This window comes from Myodes glareolus, chromosome 4 (genome assembly GCF_982192425.1).
Source record: "Myodes glareolus chromosome 4, mMyoGla1.1, whole genome shotgun sequence".
Classification (NCBI taxonomy): Eukaryota; Metazoa; Chordata; class Mammalia; order Rodentia; family Cricetidae; genus Myodes; species Myodes glareolus.
The window spans coordinates 64,517,094-64,536,748 of record NC_142029.1 but is presented as its reverse complement, the minus strand read 5'-3'; the positions used below and the strand labels follow the sequence as shown (position 1 = coordinate 64,536,748).

Genomic DNA, 19,655 nt, shown 5'->3' with positions numbered 1-19,655 from the left:
CCAATGAAAGCAATACAAATACAGAAGGGTCTCCTACACCATACACTGATTGGTCAGCAAGGCCCAGGGAAGGGAGCCTGCTTCTGCCTCCTGGTTCTGGGGTTATAGGTATGCACCACCGTGGATAGCTAGTCTATGGTGTTAGGAGTTAAGTCAGGTCCTCATCTTGCACAGCAAGCACTTCATCAACTGAGCTATCTCTTCAGCCCTCAACTCCCGCTACTTTGACGGGTTCTCTTTCGTGTTAATGGTCGTTAGCATTGTTACCTATTCTTAAAACAAAAACAAAACAAATTTGAAAATGTGTGTAATTTTGGCTAAGGTCTACATGTGGAGTGAAAAGTAGACCTGGCATTCCTCTCCCAATGCCACCAGGAAGGCAACAAACTGTTTTAGTGAACAAATTTGTCCATTCTGTGATCAGTGTATCATTCTTAACCATGGAAATAAGATATTTTAAAGGAATTTCTGTGATTCAAAGCAGGTTATTATACTGAAAAAAAATCAGTTTAATCCAGTCTTCCTGGCAGACCTGATGAAGACTAATACCCATTAACATCTTGCTTTTATTATCAAAGCTTTTGCTGAACTGCTTTTAATAAGGTATCTATTAAAAGGTCCTCTCCTCGCTTGCCAGGTGTTTCCTGAGTTTTGCGATATTTCTGGGTATCAAACCAAACGTGTAAGTTTATAAGTTTATGGGAGAGTCGAGTATTACCTAATACTTTGACATTAAACACAGCTCTCTGGTGTGTGCCGCAGGAGTCAGTCACCTCAGGTTATAGATGGTTAGAAATGTAGGTGGTAGCTCGTGCCTTTTATCAGTATTAGGAACACACAGACAGAAGGATCTCAAGTTCAAGGTTATCCTGGGCTAGATAGTGAGCCCGATGTTTGGTCAAAAGTGAGACCCCAGCCCTCTGACACTCCTATATCCAAAGAGGCTGGAATGTAATATTGAGTTGGAAGTGTCACCCCAGCCTGGCAAGCATTTGGACTCCAACTCCCAGCCTGCCAAGAGCTGACCCCTCCCCAGGGATGGTCAGGATCATTCCCACAGGGTATTTAGGCTTGCACTGAAAAAAGAAACATGTGATTTTGGGTTTACATGTGCAGCTCCCTCTGTCTTCCCCCCACCATGCTCCAGGCCACCTGGGAATGTGCCATTTATTAAACACGAGCATTTAATTTGGTCTAATCTGATTTAATTGGAGTTCTTTGTGTTGGCGGAGCGGCTCGTATTAATATTTTTGTTAACACCCATTTCTCCAGAGAACAGAAGAATGGGATATAAAAAGGATGGATCACTTGCATTTATTGGTTTTAGATCTGTTTAACTGAGATTTTATTGTCATGAGCCACTCTTAGGTCAACTGTTACTGTGACTTAAATAAAACTCAGGAGCTAAATATTAGGGAAGACAGAAATGATCACCTGCTCTTTTTCCACATTCCCTGATCAAAAAGGCACTCACATCTCCCTCGCCCCTCCTTATTCCTTCTGTGTGTCCCTCTAGCTATCTCTGAGTCATCCAGAAAGCTCTATGGTCCACTCTGGCCAACTGAATGTGGATTCCACACTCTGAACCAAAGTCAGACTCCAAAGGCAGTCTCAGAGCTACACAAACAAATTCCCCTCCCCCCCAACAAAACTGTCTCTCAAAGTCTTTGCCTCACCTGGATAGTGGTGGTGCATGCCTTTCGTCTCAGCATTTAGGAGGAAGAGGCAGGCAGATCTGAGTTCCAGGACAGCCAGGGCTATACACTGTCTCAAAAAAGTCTTTGTCTCTTTTCTTTCTGACCCTGTCCATGAGCAAGGTCTTAGAAAAACCCTGATACCAAAACACATACTTGAGATGGTTTTCCAGTTTGTCTTCATAGTCAGTTTTACTGTTAATCTAGTCTTTCTCTACACACTGTAATAGGAACTTTATGTATAGGGATCATGTTTGGAGGTTTTAAGGCTTCAAAACAAGCAATGTCCTCTTCCCCGTGCTGCTCCGGAGGGGTGGGGGCTGCTTCCAGCTGTCGTTCTTTCCCTCCTCCACTGTTTTCGGATGGCAATCCTTTATTACTTTGCCCTCAGCAATGATGAAGATGAAGATAATTAGGAAAATAATTGAAAAAGACTTTCAAATTAAGCCAGATGTCATGTGCATTGAAACATCTCTGGATCATTTCCCTTGGCTTATTAATGGGGTGCTTTAGCCTTGGACACCAGCACCACCAGCAGCATGTTAACAAGCTCAGCCATTTGTTGGGGCCCCTCCCTGAGATGGCGCATTCACGGGTTTTTAGTGTGCTTAACCAATGTTAGCCATGCAGGCTCGGTGTCTGGGCCTCTGCAAATAGGTTTTTGGTTCCTTCCTTGTTCTCCATGAAGAACTGTTGGAACTTAGCTAGTTTTTCCCTCTCCAGCTGCCTCCTCCCCCAGCCCTTGACATGAGTAATATTTGGATTTGGTGATTGGAGTTTAAACATTGAAAATGTCCAGATTTTTCTCCTGGAAGAGCAAATGTTTTCTCTGGAAAGATTTAGCCTTAAATTATGAAAGTCTTTTCAGGTCTCTTGGAATTATTCTAAGTTTGAGTTCACTGAATCTTCACCTTGATATTTTTCTTTAAAAAAATAAAGTCTAAAACCCTGTTTCAGCTGAGTATGTTTGCATGTGCATTGAAATTTAAAAAAGCAAAAAAAAAAAATTCTCCAAGCAGGTTTCAAGCAGGGACCTTAGACAGGCACTATCGCCAGCTGAGGTTGGATAGCCTTCACTGGAGGGAGCCCCTGGGCAGTGTGGGCTGTTCAGTTGTATCCTTGGAGCCTTCCATTGGACTCCAACCATCATCACCTGCCTTTCCTAGTTAGAGCAACCTGCTGTGTCTCCAGAAACTCATCCTCCGAGGTGACGGATGCTCCTGCTGAAGGAGTCAGCAACATCTTAAGTTTTCTATCTTTAAAATGGCTTCCCTCTATCACCTTAAAAAATCAATTTAAAGAGAGGTGGTCCCAGACTGTGACCATGGCTCACAGGTAGAGTGATTCCCTGCTGTACCCAAGGCCCTAACCTCACCCCTCTCCCCTCAGCACAAGAGAAAATGGCGGTCCCACCCTCTCTCTACCTCCTCCTATTTCCTTGTCTCCAAAACCGGTTTTCATCGCGAGTGATTGTTTTAGAATTGGCAGTCTGTTTGCATTCCTGCTTTTTGATGTTTGAGTATTAGGTGAAGGTATTTTCTACTATAAAGTTGGGGGTCCCCTCTGTTAACCTCACATTGATCTACATACTCTCTGAAGATGTTTGCAATGTGCAGCAGGCCTGGTGTCCACAGCTGCTCTGCAGTCGCCCTGCACCAGGTTCTGAGCTCCCCTCCACCCCTCCCATGTCAGGTCTCTCCCTCTCATTCCCACTTTCACACCCTCCTGGACTTCCCATCACAGAAACCTCTGCCAGGACCCTTATCACTGTGGAGAAGAAGGTTTGTTTTGGTTCCCAGTATCAGAGGATTCAGTCTGTAGTCATTTGGCTCATGGTTGGAGGCTAATGGGTGGGGAAGAGAGGAAAACAGGACTGAGGTCCCAGTCTAAGCTTTAAGGCATGCTTTTGCTGTTTGCGTGGCTTACTTCCTCAGGCATACCTTTGTGTGACTTATTTCCTCCAGCTAAGCTCTACTTCCTAATCTTCCAAAACCTCCCCTAATAGGGCCAGCATCTGAACACCAAGAGTTCAGAACATAGGCTGGGGGAGAGGTCATTTCACGTGCAAACACGACCCGCGGCTAAGAGATGACTTGTAGGAACAGTTGATGATAAAACCAGCATCTGAAAATGATTTTTGTTACCTCCAGATGTGTCGATATTTTGGCTAGTGTACAGCTCTGGGCTGGACATACTTCCTTGGAACTTTGAAAGCAGTTATGTTTTCTGTTATTTATGGGCTTCTTTTGTTTCTTTGAGAAGTCCAAGGCCATTCAGATTACTATAAGTCAGTGTTTTCTCTCTGGAGCCCCATCAGATGATCTCTTGGTCACTAGCGTTTCAATCTACCATGGGTTTTGCGATTTGGCACATGGTCCATTTTTACCCATTTTTCCTGAGTATTAAACAGGCCCCTTGACCTTAGAAATGCATGCCCTTCTGTTCTAGGAAATGCTTATTGTTTTGTTGACTTGTATTCCCTGGCTCTAGTGTTCTCTATTCTGTATTTTTGAAATACCTGTCATTCAGTGTAATGATATAGTCCTTTAGTTTGTTTCTTATTGTTTTTATTTTATTTAACATCTCTTTGATGGCTTTCTCTCCTTTCTGAGAAGGTTTCTTGATTTTATTTTTAATATATATCCTATACTTTACCTTTGTTGCTAAAATCTGACTGTTCCTTTTCGGTATTATACTATTCTTGTTTCATCATGAAGCATTCTTTCTTATCTCTTTGAGGATATAAATGAGTATTTTTGGCCCTCTTTGCTCAACACAGTTTGTTTCCTACAGTTTCTTTTTCTTCTGTTTTGACTTTTATCTCTCATATGTCTCAAGAATGAGCTGGGCATTCACATTGAGAACTGAGTACAGCAAGTCTGATTGGGAACCTGGAGGACACGATTGGAGTTTGTCAGATATGCATCCACTGTATAATGATCTGATGGACCTCTCTGCTTAACAACCCTTCAGACTTCCTCTACCACTTTCTGGGGAGCACGGGTCTGGTTGCCAGTTTTCTAGAAGACACAGAGACAATGGGAGTTGGAGGCTCTCACTCAGTGTGCATATTTTCATTTGGTCTCCTGATTCAGAGTGGTAACACTGGTTCTCAACTCTACTGAGAGTCAACCATTACAGTCCTGCTCCCGTTTTTTTCTTTGGCTTTTGCTGATGGAGAAAAGCGTATCCAACTACACGTGGTTAATTCTTAGAGTGATTTCCCCACCAATTCTCCTTATTTCGCCTCTTTACTTCCCCTCTGCTTCTGGAGGCACCTGCCCTCCCCCCGCCCCCCGCATGGCTCCCGAAGCTGGGCCTTCTGGGAATGTGTGAGACCAAACATGCTTGTTCTTCTCTGCTACCTGTCAGGATTCACATTCCTCAAATATGCCACGCCATCTCACACAACACTTGATTGCTTTCCAGGCTCCCAAACACTGAGGCTTCCTCTTTTTCTTGCCCTGTTGATTTTTACTCTAAAATCTATTGTTAAAATATTAGAAATGAACAAAAGTATTCAACTTGCCTCCTTTTTCTCTTGAAGCTAAACATACCTTTTAAATAAAATGAAGTCACTAAGTTTTGCTTTTTTTAATACTGTCAATATTATTTGGACACTGTGGAGACATTAACGATTCTTCTCCACAGGCCATGTTTTTATAAGTTAATTTTTAGATAAATTTACTTATTACTGTAAAGAATACAAATCCTGTAGCATTAAAAACCTTGTGTGTATGTGTCTATCTGTGGATATGTGCACATGAGTACAGCTGCATGCAGAGGCCAGAGGAGTGCACTGGGGCCCCTGAAGCTGAAATTGCAGGTGTGTGGACCATTACATGGGTCCTGGGAACCAAAGTTGGATCCTCTGGAAAAGTGAGAAGTGATTTTAACCTCTGAGAAGTCTCTGTAGCCTCCTCTCCAGTGGCATTCTGAATGAAGAAAACAATGTTGTTTCTTCTTAAACAAAATCTATTGTTCTATCAATTTTCCCCTTCACTTTATCCCCTGCCTCCAGTTTACCCAGATGATCTTATCGATTTCCCCTTCCTACGGCTGTCCATGTGTTCCTCTTAGGGTCTTTCCTTTTCCCCAGCTTCTCTGGGACTGTGGATTGTAGCCTGGTTGTCCTTTGCTTTGCATCTAACATCCTCACATGAGTGAATAATACCATGTTTGTCTTTCTGGGTCTGGGTTACCTCACTCAGGATGATGTTTTCTAGTTCCATTCATTTGCCTGCAAATTTCATGATGTTGTTGTTTTTTACAACTGAGTAATACTCCATTGTGTAAATGTACCACATTTTCTTTATCCATTCTTTAGTTGAGGGGCAGCTAGGTTGTTTCCAGGTTCTGGCTGTTATAAATAATGTTGCTGTGAACATTGTTGAGCAAGTGTCCTTGTGGTATGATTGAGCATCCTTTGGGTATATGCTCAATAGTGGTATTAATGGGTCTTGAGGTAGAGTGATTCCCAGTTTTATGAGAAACTGCCATACTGATTTCCAAAGTGGCTGAATAAGTTTGCATTCCCACCAGCAGTGGAAGACTGTTCCCCTTACTCCACATTCTCTCCAACATAAGCTATCATCAGTGTTTTTTATCTTAGACGTTTTGACAGGTATAAGATGATATCTCAGAGTCATTTTGAGTTGCATTTCCCTGATGACTAAGGATGTTGAGCAATTTCTTAAGTGTCTTTTGGCTATTTGGGATTCTTCTGTTGAGAATTCATTTAGAGAGAACAATGAAAGAGATATCTTGATAGAGGGAGCCATTATGGGGTTAGGAAGAAACCTGGTGCTAGGGAAACTCCTAGAAATCCACAAGGATGACCCCAGCTAAGACTACTAGCAATAGAGGAGAGGGTGCCTAGATGCTACCGTCTTCTCCTGTAATCAGATTGATAACTACCCTAATTGTCATCAAAAGACCTTCATCCCCATGGGAGGCCTTACCCTCTCTGAGGAGAGGATGTGGGATGGGGAAGGAGAAGAGAAGAGAGGAACTGCAGTTGATATGTAAAATTAATTTTAAAAATGAAAAAAAATCTAAATGCTAGCTCTTTCTGGGGCAAACTGTATTGTTAAATGTACACAAGACAATCATTGTTTCTGTCTTCCTTTTGCTGTTATGCTCTTCTCATTACAGATATCTCCAGCCAACTGTTAAGTGCTTCATTGTTGCTATTTTTGTGTGGTTGGTTTTTGCCCCCCGCCCATGGATTTTGGGACCTAGCTGTTAAGTATTTTCTTTTAGAAGAACCTCTCTGCCAATGCAAATAATCCCAATCAAACCGAATTAAAAGACATCCATGTTTAATAGATGACCTTACTTCCAGGTGGCCCTAGGAAAACATGGAGAGGGGAAGACCACACAAAACCCAGACACCATGTGTTCATTCTCTGGGGGAGGGCAGTTTAAATAGCCTATGGGAGTGGTCCCGGCCTTCCCTGACAAGCAGCTACTGTTTGGCAGGCTTTCTTGACCCTCCCTAGGAAGGGGTCACTATTTGGTAGTCTTTCTCAGAGGTGGAGTTTGGTTTGAGGCAACTCTCAGGGGAGGGAGCTTATGCCAGGAGCTGGGGTGAAGCCCCCAGCTAAACAATCTAGACTTTTTGTATTAAGGGGTGTTAGGGAGCTGAGATGATGCTTTTTGGCCAAACATTCCAGACTTTTGGATAAAGAGGTGCCAGCGAGCTGAGGTGAAGCCCCTCAACCAAACACTTTAGACTCCTTGGATATAGGGGCATCTGATCAAGTCTGGCTACTTTCTGTGGGTATAAAGTGGCATGGGAGAGGGGAGAGCTGGGAGTTGGTGGGTTCATGCTAAGCGAGAGGCGTGGCTGGAGCAGCATCTGTTTTACTGTCATTCTGGAGACCTCAGGCAGCTGTTTCTTTTTTTTCTTTTTTTTTTTTTAAGGCAGCTGTTTCTTGAGGGAGACAAGAAGGCAAGTGGCTAGGATAAAAATATTGTTATTATTGGCCCTATGAATGGGGCCAGTCATGGGAAGAGTCATTAACTGACAGAAAGAATGGGACAGAGAAGTGCCCTGGTTGTACAGGTGAGGCTCAGGTGTATAAGTGGAACACAATAGCAGATAAAACCAGATTTTAGTTGGTAGGTGTCCTTGAGTCAGAAGAGTTGGTACCAATGGTGAAGTCCCAGGAGCTGGTGCAGGTTTTAGCATTGTCTGGAGAGCGCTTTGTAACTTGGTCTTGGCCCTGACAGCAGGAGTGACCTGTAAAATATGCTTAAATATGGGAGAGGTTAAAATAAGCTCTAGAGACTGTTAGTTTTAACCAGACCTGATTTGTTGATACAGCAGCAGAACTTTTTCCCAGAACCTGCAGGTATCTGTAAAACAACTGGAACAGATTTACACCTTGGTGTCATAGCAAAAGGCTATTGCTTTAGGTTAAAAGGTATGCACATTTTAGAAGACAACTAAAGGGAATTGGAAACTCTGACCCTCTGAAGATACACTGAAACCTGTTAGTCCTGGGCTATGAAGCCTGTTAAAGAGACACACCTGTCTGTATTTTAGCAGGAAACTTGATGAAGTAATGAGCTACCAGTACCTTAAGTCATCAAAGGCCATTAGACAGATCTAAGGGGCAGAAATGAGCAGAGATGAAAAAGCTTTTTTAGCTATGCAGACAATCCTAAGTCTCTCCATAATTTTTGGAGTAGTGCATGCTGTTAGCTGCTGAGTACAAGAGGCCTGGAGATTTTTCTATGGGGGGGGGAGATTTAGTCTGACCTTCCCTGGGGAGGGGTAACCATTTGGTGGGCTTTCTCTGAGGAGTTTGAACTGAGGCAACTCCCAGGGGAGAAAGCTTATGCCAGGAGCTGGGGTGAAGCCCCCAGCCAAACACTAGCAAGTGATCACAATTGTGTGTGCATGTATGTGTGTCTCTGTGTGTGTGTGTGTGTGTGCACGCACGTATTTCAATTTAGTTACCTTCTTGTTCTTAAGAAAACCACTTTCTCTTGATCCAACAATTCTAGTCTTAGTAATCTTCACTAATCATCAGAATTGTGTACATAACTTCATAATCATATTGTTTGTTAACAGCAGAAAAATTAAATGCCAACAGCAAGGAACCAATTAATTAAATCACGCCATCTCCACATAGTAAAATATGTGAAGCCATGAGACATGATTTTGTGTATAAGAATATTTAGTAACAGAAATATGTATGTATGTAAATGTAAAAGGTAGCTGAGAGCCAGGCATGGTAATACATAGCTGTCATTCCAGAGTACAGGAGACAGAGGCAAGATTAGTGAATTGGAGGCCAGTCTGGTCTATGCAGGACGACCTTATGTCAGAAACAAAATCAAAATAGAGGCATTGGGAAAAAGTAAGATACAAACAAATGTGTTTGAAGAACAAGCTGTGGCTGGGGGTCCCCCTTTTGTGTATTTTAGAAATCTGTCCATTTTCTAAGATGAAAATGGATGTTTTTGCTTTGAGAGTTCTACTTTTAAAATAATGTCAGAATTTTAGGTTTGCATTTAAACCGTTCACATGTTGTCCAGAACATGATTGTAAAGTGAATCCATTCTGCCTTGAGGTTTCTGCTGGGCGGCCGGGAGATCCAGGATCCCCTGGGGAGCCAGGACCCCCTGGCCGGAAGGTGAGTGGGACTACTTCCTGTGAGCTCTTTGTGCCTTAGCGGTCAGAGCATGGGCACACCCATCTCCGGGTGCACACAGCTTCTTCCTCTGCTGCTTGGCCACAGTTTCTGTGCAAGGGAGAAAATGGGGTCAATTAAGTATAGCTCTGGGGAGGGAGGAAAGGGAGGTAGAGTGTGAAAAATCAGTCCAAAATGGAGTTTCTCCTTCAAGGTATTTTCTTTTGCGTTTAGAGATTTATTTAGTTGGGAGGTGGGGCACATGTCATGGCACACTTGTGGAGGTCGGAGAACAACTTTGGGACTCGACTCTCTCCTCGTACTGTGTGGGTCGTGGTGATTGAACTCAAGTCATTGGGCATGGCTGCAAGTACCTTTACCCACTGGGCCATCTCGGCAACCTGAGATTTCGTATTCTTCTCAATGAGCTGGGTTACAGTGCAGTCACTGCCTCCCTCCTATATTAGCAAGTGATGAACGAATAAAATGAGAGTGTGATTAAGGCCGTGGTCCTTCCTGGGGAGCATATCTGGAAGTCTGGGTGGGGCACCCAGCAGCTCTCTTCGATGTTTCTGTTTGAGAGAAGTCCGACTCTTCCCGTCCCAGGAAGGGGTTGAAATAAGAAGTCAAACCAGCTTTGTTCTTCCCACCTTCCACCCAGACATTCACGTGTCTCTATTCGTTTGGGGAAGAAGCTGAGATTAGCTCTTCAGGTGTTTGAAGCTAGCCCCTTTGTGCCTCAGCCGTGGATAGGAATGGTCTCGGCTCGGCTTAGACCATTGCTTACGGTGGAGATCCAACATCAGGTAGAAGACTCCAAGTCTTGGGCACAGGAGAGGTAGCTGGGAGCACGTGGCTCGGTATTTCCAAGTTGTGAGCTGAAATACAGGCTCCAAGGCTCTATGGGCCACCGTCAGGTGGGCATCTCTGCCAGGATTTGAGGAACTTAACCTTGGAGGCCTGTGTGTGCTCAGTGTTCTCAGTGTTCTCAGTGTTCTCAGTGAGTGCTCTACCTGAGTTCTTTGCTCCCTTTAACTCCACAGGAGGGAACCTTTCCTAAGGGCTCCTCGGGGCAGCGTTGGTGCATGGCCTGGCTGCTGAGGTGTAAGTCTGCAGCCCTAAAACAAGTTTGCTTGTTTCTTTTCCTAGGGTATAAAAGGGGCCAGAGGAGTGGCTTCATTTTCTGTAAGTATCTCCTATTCCAACACGGTAACCTGAGCATGCCTTTGGCTTCGTGTATACACTTCGTGACCCAGGGACATGGTTAATTCTCCGTGTTTTCTCTTTGAACTACAGACATGTGACCTCATTCAGTACGTGCGGGACCACAGTCGTAAGTACCCTGCTTAAAATGACCCCTCCGCCCCACCCCCATTCTCGCAGTTTTCTTAGAAGGAAGTTAGGAAACTGGGTTCTCAGAACAGATGTTGTTGATCAACCAGTCTCTTCTCATGAGAGATGGCTTGAGTAAATTTTGAGTCCACAGGGAGGGGTTGGAACCTATTATACTAACTCCCTCTCTGGCTGCCAGTGTATGTGTTGGAACCTGTCCCCGGTGCTGTGTAGTTATGTATACTGGGGGCTTTAAACCCATGGAAGATGGAGGTCAGAACTTTCCCAATGACCCTTGTAACAGGGTATATTCTTATTATTATAAATATCAACTAATGTTATAATTCTGTGTTCACACACACCTTCATTGTGTGAACTGCTCATTGAAATATACACAGTACTTCTTGAGTAAACACAGCAACTAAAAGGAAGAGTTAAAAGATTCTTCAAGACATCAAGACATTTTTTGGAAAAAAACACAGAAGGAGCATAGCCCATTTCTATAGAGGGCATTATTCCAAGACACACAGATTTTAAAAAGCAAACATTTGTTTTGTATGTTCATATGTGTGTGTGAGCTCCTGAGTGTCTGTGCAACACATGCATGCACTGCCCATGGAAGCCAGAAGAGGGCATCGGATTCCCTAGACTGGAGTTACAGATGGAGTTACAGACTGGAGTTACAAATCAGGTCCTCTGTTAGAGCAGCAGGTACTCTTAACCACTGAGCCATTTTTCCAGGCCCAAAGCCACAGAACTTTAATGGTTCTAGAAGCCATTCAGTCAAGTTTCTCAGGACTCTGCCTTTCCGTAGCAGAAAGGAACGCTGGTGGGAATCAAAGCCTGTACCTGAGTCCACAAAAATAGGTCATTTTGAGGTTGAATTAGAGCAGCTGGGTTTTGTTCTTAGCATAGGAACCAAGTAGCTAATAGTCATGAGTGGCAGAGCCAAGAGTGGGGCCTGATCTTTCAGAGTGTGAGGATTCCATCTAGCGCATCTAGTCCAAAATTACATCTGGCACACAAAATCACTTCAGGAGTATGACTTAGAACATAAAAGCACATGGCCATGTGAACATAGTCAGGACTCCTCCCAGGCTGGGTCTTCAGAGGAGGAAACCTCTGCAAATGAGCGCCCTAAGCAGCACTGCCCAATAGAGCAATCTGACGTGGTGGAGGTGCCCCCTGCACCATTCAGCAGCCTAGCTGCCGGTCACATGTGGCTTTGGACACCAAAATGTGAAGAATGCCACCTAGAAGCTAAATTTTTCATTTGATTATTTGAAATTTAAGCAACTATACATGACTTGTGACCAGTCACTGCAGGTCCAGTCAATATTGATTTCTTTCAGAGTATTTGTATCACTTTTAATTATATGATACAAAACATGTCCCTACACAGGGTGACCCTCCCAAACCCCCAAACATTTTGAGTCCTGACACAATGTCACAAGTGGGAAAGTTCACACACCTCCTGCCCTCATGTGACAAGCTGTAGTCAAAACATAGCACCCTAAATACAGTGTATAAGCTCACCTTCGCCTTACACAACGTCAGTGTTTATCAAACAGGACTTTTGTCTTGAGACTTGAGTCTGCCCCCAAGAGATCTTACTGTGTATATGTATAAATATCCAAAACTGAAAAAAATCTGAAATCAGTAACACTAGTGGTCTTAGCCTTTCAGATAAGAGAAACTCCACTCATGCAGAGATATATTATGTGTACATAGACACATATGCATGCAAATGTATAGGTACACACATAATTGCATGACATGCATATATGTGTATATATTTGATCTTGGGATGTAGGTCATTGGGGGAGCTCTTGCATAGCTTGGGCAAGAGCCTGGTTCAATCCCCAGCACTGCAGAAGACAAAAGGATGTAACACAGTGGTAGAGTCCTTAGCTGGTCATGAGAAAGTGAGAGAAGTCCTGAGCTTGATCCCCATTACTCCTATACCTCATTAAAATAAAAGGGCCCAACAAAAGAAACATACATGTATGTGTGTATTAGTGTATTGAATAAACGCATGCATATATGCACATATATAGTTGACATCTACAGACATGTACATGAAAAATTATAAAGAGAGGCTGGATCCATCTAACTTCCCAAGTTGAGTTCAGCTCCGCAACATCATGTTCTCCCAGACAGAGGGTTTCCACCTCCGGCATCTGGCTGCAGAGACTGATTTATGGCTGTATGTTGTCCTACTTCCCCTATCTCCTCCCCTCTGGAGAGGATCCTGCTGTACCAGGATGCAGGCCGGACACAGTCTGCATTCTCTCCAGACTGTCTGTGGCTAGACTGTCTGTGGCCTTGAGTTTTGAGTTGTGTATACAAGCAGACAGGACTTCACCGTTCTGGTTTCCCTGTGCACTCTAGAACCCTGTTGTCCACTGAGGAATAACCCCCTCCCTTTTGTTTTTCCTCCACAGCTGGCAGACGTGGTGAGTGATCGTCATTTACCTTACCGCATGCTCAAGTTCTAAGGTGCCCCCCGTCTGGAAGGATGAAGTCAAGCATGGTGCTGCCTGCCAGTTGGTAGAACTCGGACCCAGGCTTCCTTTACTCAGACTCACAGCAGACCCTTGCCTCTGTGACTCCTCAGTTGTGCTGAACTTCACCGCCGTTTCCTCGCCAGCTGGGAGGCCCATTTGTTGTCAATAACTTTCTAATGGCATACATCACCATTGGCCTCCCTCCACCCTTCTCTCTTTGTCTCATCTTCTCTCTCCCATCCTGTCTTCGTCTCTCTTCCCACTCTACCTCTCCCCTTTTCTCCCACCTCTGTCATGTATTCTCTGTAGTTCAGTGATTAAGAGGCAGAGGGCAGAAGGAAAACAGGATCATATAACAAGTGAGCAAGATGTGCAGGTGGAGATAATGCCGGGAGTTCCGTAGCTCGTGCTTAATGATAACTGCCAATCTGGCTCAGTGTCTTTTAGTCTCATTTTTAATATGTTTTGCCAAGGCTTATCGCATGATATAGTTGTATAAACCCATTATCAGCCTGGTAAATACACACACACATACACAAACACATGGATATATTTATACATATGTATATATGCATATATATCCCCTTATATAAATTTACCAGCCTTTACCCTCCGCTGATTCATTCCTTCAACACAGATTTATTGAAAGCCTCCTGTAATCTAATCTCCTGTTTTCTGCTGGGGACAGAGTTGACAGCAGACAAGATTCCCAACCTCACACATTTCCATTCTCAAGGGGAGTCCTGATAAAAAAAGAAAAAAAAAAAAAGAATTCAGAATCTGAGATAAAGCACAGGCTTCACTGCAACCAAATCATGTTGGGGGGATGGGTATGTTTTAGACCAGTGTTCCTCTCTGAAGCAGTGAACTTGAAGTCAGGACTAAAGGAACCAGTTTTCTAAGTGCATAGCAGGGGAATTCAAATACCAACTCCTTAGAACAGGGCAGACCTAGACATCCCCTAGGAAGCAGCACAGCCAACTAACCCTGTGGCACAGTGATGGGGAGGACTGGCACATTAGAAACAAATGGAGGTGGAGCCTAGAGGCTACAGCAGGCTGGTTGTTGTGGTCTAATATATGTGATGGACTAAGTCAGCTCTGAAGGAAAATCCGTTTGCAGAAAATAGATGGACTTGCAATGCACGATGTTAAATGAGGCCACATAATCTCAGAAAATCATGTTCTCCCATAGCCTGTCATATATGTATATAAAAAAATATATACTGGGGTACTGTATGACATGCAGAAAGGAGAACAAGAAATGGCAAATATTAGGTGGTGAGAAGGACCGGAAGCATGTCAAGAGACAGTTATGGAAGAGGATATAGCGCTAATGACTTCTTTAGTTTGAACTGTGCTGTGGGTTTTTTAGGTTCTCTTGTGTATACGTGGATAGAAATAGAACTGACAGTGAACGTGCTAAATCCAATGTGAAGCTCACGGCTTCAGAGCAGCCAGTCTAATGTATAGAAGCCCACTGGGATGTATAGGCTTCGGGTCTGGCTCATCTCAGTTTATTATAAGGAAGTTTCAAATAAAAAGTTTTAATTATTAACAGGGCAGAGGATGAGTTGGTAGGATAGTGGACATGTAGGCAGAGATGTCACCTGATTTGTGGTGGCAGAAGCCATCAGAGTGTACTCTCCAGAATCCTTGGGGCTCCTGGAAACTGTATGTTGGCTTCAAGGCTAGACTTTGAATTAGTCCTTAAGTAATTTTTTTGCCTAGAAAAAGAAAAGTTTTTCTGTGCTTTCAGACAGTGCTGTTAACCTTTACTTCCCTGTACCTCTAAATTATCCCAGCATCATTGCTGGGTTTTATACCCTGTACGAAACAACCCAAACACAAAGCTAGAAGCATTAAATCCATGCTTAGTTAGCATTCACCTTTTAATTGTAAAATTAACATTACTTTGATTTTGAAAAACATGCTCATCCCAGTAATTAGATTCAGAGGCTAATAAATTGTGTCCCATCTCCCCCGAGATGGATTAGTTGGACTTTCAGCATGTACTATAACTGGCCATGGAATCATTCCTTTTGTCTGTGAAGCTCTCTAGTTCAGGGCGACCTTGAACTTCTGATCCTCCAGGCTCTGCCACCCAAGTGTGGGATTGTGGGCATAAGCTACTGTATCTGTTTTATATGATGCTGGGCTTTCTACCTGTCAGGTGACACCATACTGACTAAGCTACATCCCTAGACCCTTATTCTCCAGGGTTTTTAAAATTTATATAAGGAGTTTCCATAGTTATTCCTTTAAAATTCTTTTTACCTTGTTTTTATTTTCCTCATTAAGTGAAAACAGTTTGTGTTTTCCCATGATTAAAGAGCAGCCACAAAAGTCTACTCCTCTGAGCCAGCTTCTGGAGGGTAAAGGATATTGCCAAAAAGGTTCTACTGTTTAGAAGGAACTGGAAATTAACTTACAGATTTTATCCCTAATCATGCTGACTTTAGACTGTTTTCTTTCATGTTCATCTCAGGAGAGCACAGCCAGCTTTTAGAATAGCGATTTTAATGATTCAAGATGTAAACATTTAATATTTTATATGTTTTAATATTTGGGTTATTAATTATTTAATGTTTAAATATTTGAATAGTTAGCATTTTGTTTTCCATGTATTGCTTTTAGGCAAGCATTCTACATGATAAGAGGCATTTTTTGTGTGTGTGTGTGTGTATCTTTCAGAAAAACCTGAGTGCCCGGTGCATCCAACTGAGTTGGTGTTTGTCCTGGACCAGTCCCGGGATGTCACAGAGCAGGACTTTGAACGGATGAAGGGGATGATGGTTTCCCTAGTTAGGGATATCAAGGTCAGGGAGACCAGTTGCCCTGTGGGTGCACGTATTGCCATCCTATCCTATAACTCCCATACCAGGCACGTCATCCGCTTCTCAGACACCTATAGGAAGGACCAACTGCTCAGGGAAATTGAAGCTCTTCCTTATGAGAGATCCTCTGACAGCAGGGATATTGGCAAAGCCATGAGGTTCATCTCTAGGAATGTCTTCAAGCGAACCCTGCCAGGGGCTCATGTGAGGAAAATCGCCACGTTTTTCAGCAGTGGTCAGTCGGCCGATGCCCAGTCCATCACCACAGCTGCCATGGAGTTCAGTGCCCTGGACATTGTGCCAGTGGTGATTGCATTCAGCAACGTGCCCTCCATCAAGCGTGCCTTTTCGGTAAGCATTGCATAAAACACTGTTCATGTAATTCACCGATATTCAGAAACCTCCTAAGGAAGTGTATAGCTGCATTGTCTTGCCTTCAGAACAAGGTCTACTTTCTCATAGAGCCCAGGTCTACCTACCCAGGGGTGGCACCACTCCCTGTGAGACAGACCCTTCCACATCAGCCATTAATCAAGACAATACCTCACAGACTCGCCGACAGGCCAATCTTATGGGGCATTTTTTCAAATGTGGTTCGTACTTCTCAGATAACTCTAGCTTGCATTAAGTTGACATAAAACTAGTCAGCATGCCAGCCCCCCCCAACCCTCTCTGTACATTCTAAAGAATGAAGACTTTTTCATTTCTTTCTCCTGTGCCATCTTACGGGGTTCTATGGTGCCTATGAAGGAAAAGCAGTCCAGAAGCATCCAGAGAGTGCCTGCACTGTCCATCCGCGGGCAGTCTTGTCAGCTGCGCTCTCAGCCGTACTGCTGAGGCCTGGCGTTTCCCAGGAAAATAAGCAATAAGAGAAAACAAACACAGAAACTTTCTTGTAGGTTACCAGTGGGCTCTAAAAGAACAATTGATCAGAATCTTTGAGGACGATCTGCTTTTAGCTCTATATGACCATGCAGATGCATGACTAAATGTGAGCATCCATTGTTAAGCAGGGCTTTTGCCAGAAATGAGCAAATTGTTACATTGTAGATACACAGAACACAAAGCTAGTTAGCATACGGCAGCGTTCCCTGGATAATACCCTGAGAAACATCACTCTCAACTAAGATCCACAGCTAGAACTCTGAAGTGTGGAAGCTGGTTCTTGTTGGGAAAGAGCAGACCTGGCGCTGAAGCCTTCAGGTCCCTACTCCTACCCTGGGCTCACTTTTGTCTGTAAAGCTGGCTACACGGTTTCTAAATTTTCTTCTGGCTTATTCTGATTCGTCCTTGCAGCCCACTCCCACCCCGGATGGCTGACCCCTACTCCCTGAGCTGGCATGACATGGCTTGGTGTCTGGTCATTGTTTACTGACAGCGCTTCCCCCTGAGAATCCATTTGCACAGCCCGCAAGCAAGCGAGGCTGACTTTACTGAAGATAGCAAGAAGAAGCAGAGTATTGCATTTCATTATACGAAGTCCCCGTTCACAGCATGACAACTCCTGTCCCCTTCGCCGTCCAGCCTCCATGCTCACCCCCGTATGACACATCATGCTTGCTTTTGTTGTTTTCTGTTTCTTTGTCTTTCTCTGGTACACTCTGAGCCTTTCTCCATGGATTCGTGTCCAACATTGTAGCCCAAGTCTCCAGTTCTCACAAGATCTCAGTCTTCCACTCCATCTCAGGAAGAATATCAAGGCAAAGCCCTGGGCAGCCAGAGAGGCATCTGGTGAGCACGGGTTCCTCCATCTATTGTGTGCAGGATAGAAAATGGGCAACTAAGCCTTGGGAAGAGCCCCTTCTTCCTCCTCTCTTCTCCTTCCTCCCCTTCCTCAACCCACCACATGGAATATGCCCCCAGCTCCCACGTCTCTGCAGACTCTTGCCTCTAGACAGTCCAGCAGCCCCCAGGACTCCAGTTCTCAGCTCCTGAAAGAACAGTTCAGTCTGGCTCAGATGTCCTGCTCTCATCTAGTTGGCTCTGCTCAGAGAAATGGTGTAACCCTGAGTAACCAGGACCTCCACAGTCACACCTCCATGGATTAAGTGTGGGAATGAGACTTGCCAAAGAGAGAGGAGAGCTATTAAGAGTCTAAGAATGATTCACTGAGCAGAAACATCATCTGCCCCATCTCAGTCACAGGATGGGGCCACTATAATTTTCCTTCATCGACTGTCATCTCATAGTTGACAGGCAAGTCCACCATCCCAGGTCAGTTGGGGCATCCTTATCTATGCGCTCTGAGCTGGCCCTGGCTCAGTCTTCAATCAGTCATCACTGTTCAGGTGGAGCAAAGGTGTGGTTCACTTGAGACACTGTAGCTGTCTCTCAAAAGCACCAACGGTGTGGTAGAGGGCCACTCGTGCCGGGGCACTAGTCAAGACTGCACCCTGGCGCTCCCTAGGTGGGCTGCTAACGGTACTGCTGCCGCAAAAGGATTGAGATGGTTCAGGGAGGAGACCCGCCTGGGCCTGGGTCTGAGCGTCTCTGCTTCGGTGCCTAGTTCACCAGAGAAAGGGAAAACAATGGCATCGCTAATTTTGTTTGTCAATTTGATGGCATCGTAAAAAGCAGCCCTCAGCTTCTTGGTTCTCTGGGACTTGGGGTGAGGCCAGGGGAGGCGGGGTGGGGATGGAAGTTTCATTCTTTTCCATTACGAACTTAAGTGTAGACTGCCTCTTTTGATCAGCTGGTCATTTCTCTGAGCTTCAGTCCCTCTAGATGAAGAATGAAGATGGGGCTCTGCCCTGGCTAGCTGAGTGATGGATACCAAAATGTTTTGTGCTCCCTGCTGAGCCACAAGGCACCCATTGTGTGCCAGTAACTGCTTTGTAATGGTGAACTCTCCTGTTTGGCAGCTGAAGGGGAGAGTCGAGGTTAAAACCTGCTGGGCCACCTCCCAGCAGCCTTGTGGGGTTGCCCTCCCCTGACCTCAGCTCTTGAGCAGCGCTGGAAGGTTCCTACAAGCCCAACCTGCTCAGCAATTCTTTCCCTTGCTTCTGCTTCTTCTAGATCGATGATACGGGCACATTCCAGGTCGTCATGGTTCCCTCCGGGACTGACGCAGCGCCAGCGCTTGAGCAACTCCAGCGGTGTACTTTCTGCTATGGTGAGACCCACAGGGACAAGCAAATTCGATCAGGCCTGCTGAGTGTGTTGAGTCACCCTTGGCAGAAGCAACTGGAGCTCGGCCAGAGGGAGATGCAGGGCCTGGGGCAGGCTTCGTTGGGGCTTGGGGTGTACAGTGCATCTTCCACAGATGCAACCTCTCAGTTCAGCCCTAAGCCCCCCCCCAATGGATCCCAGGAGGAGGGTTACTCTCCTGCCCCCTCTACTTGAGCACAGCTTCCAGGAAATAACAATAATTTAAAACAATAACAACAATAAAACATTAGTCTGTCCCCTGGCCAAGTTTTTCATGCTATTGAGTATTTTATATGTGTTTTCTAAATTGCAAGTGTTCACAATTCCCAAGAAAGGGATTTAGGGCAACCCAGCAGTTTCCTTTCCGGGTGGTAATTTGGTTTTCAGTGCCATAGGCGTGGAAGACAGAAACTCCTACATCCTCACCCAGGAGTCTTCTTCATAGACTCCCCGAGTTAGGCATCAGAGAGGTGTGTAGTACCGGTTGTGGTGTTTG

At 44.6% G+C, this 19,655-nt stretch overlaps 1 protein-coding gene across 1 annotated transcript in view; it reads left to right on the top strand.

Annotated features, from left to right (window-relative positions):
* Col6a6 (collagen type VI alpha 6 chain) overlaps positions 1 to 19,655 on the top strand; it is a 156,636-nt gene that overhangs the window by 119,501 nt on the left and 17,480 nt on the right. The window contains exons 29-33 of the mRNA XM_087905507.1: positions 9,278 to 9,340; positions 10,487 to 10,522; positions 10,634 to 10,670; positions 15,870 to 16,363; positions 19,028 to 19,124. Of these exons, the coding sequence (XP_087761633.1) occupies positions 9,278 to 9,340; positions 10,487 to 10,522; positions 10,634 to 10,670; positions 15,870 to 16,363; positions 19,028 to 19,124 (727 nt within the window). The remainder of the gene's footprint in view (positions 1 to 9,277; positions 9,341 to 10,486; positions 10,523 to 10,633; positions 10,671 to 15,869; positions 16,364 to 19,027; positions 19,125 to 19,655) is intronic.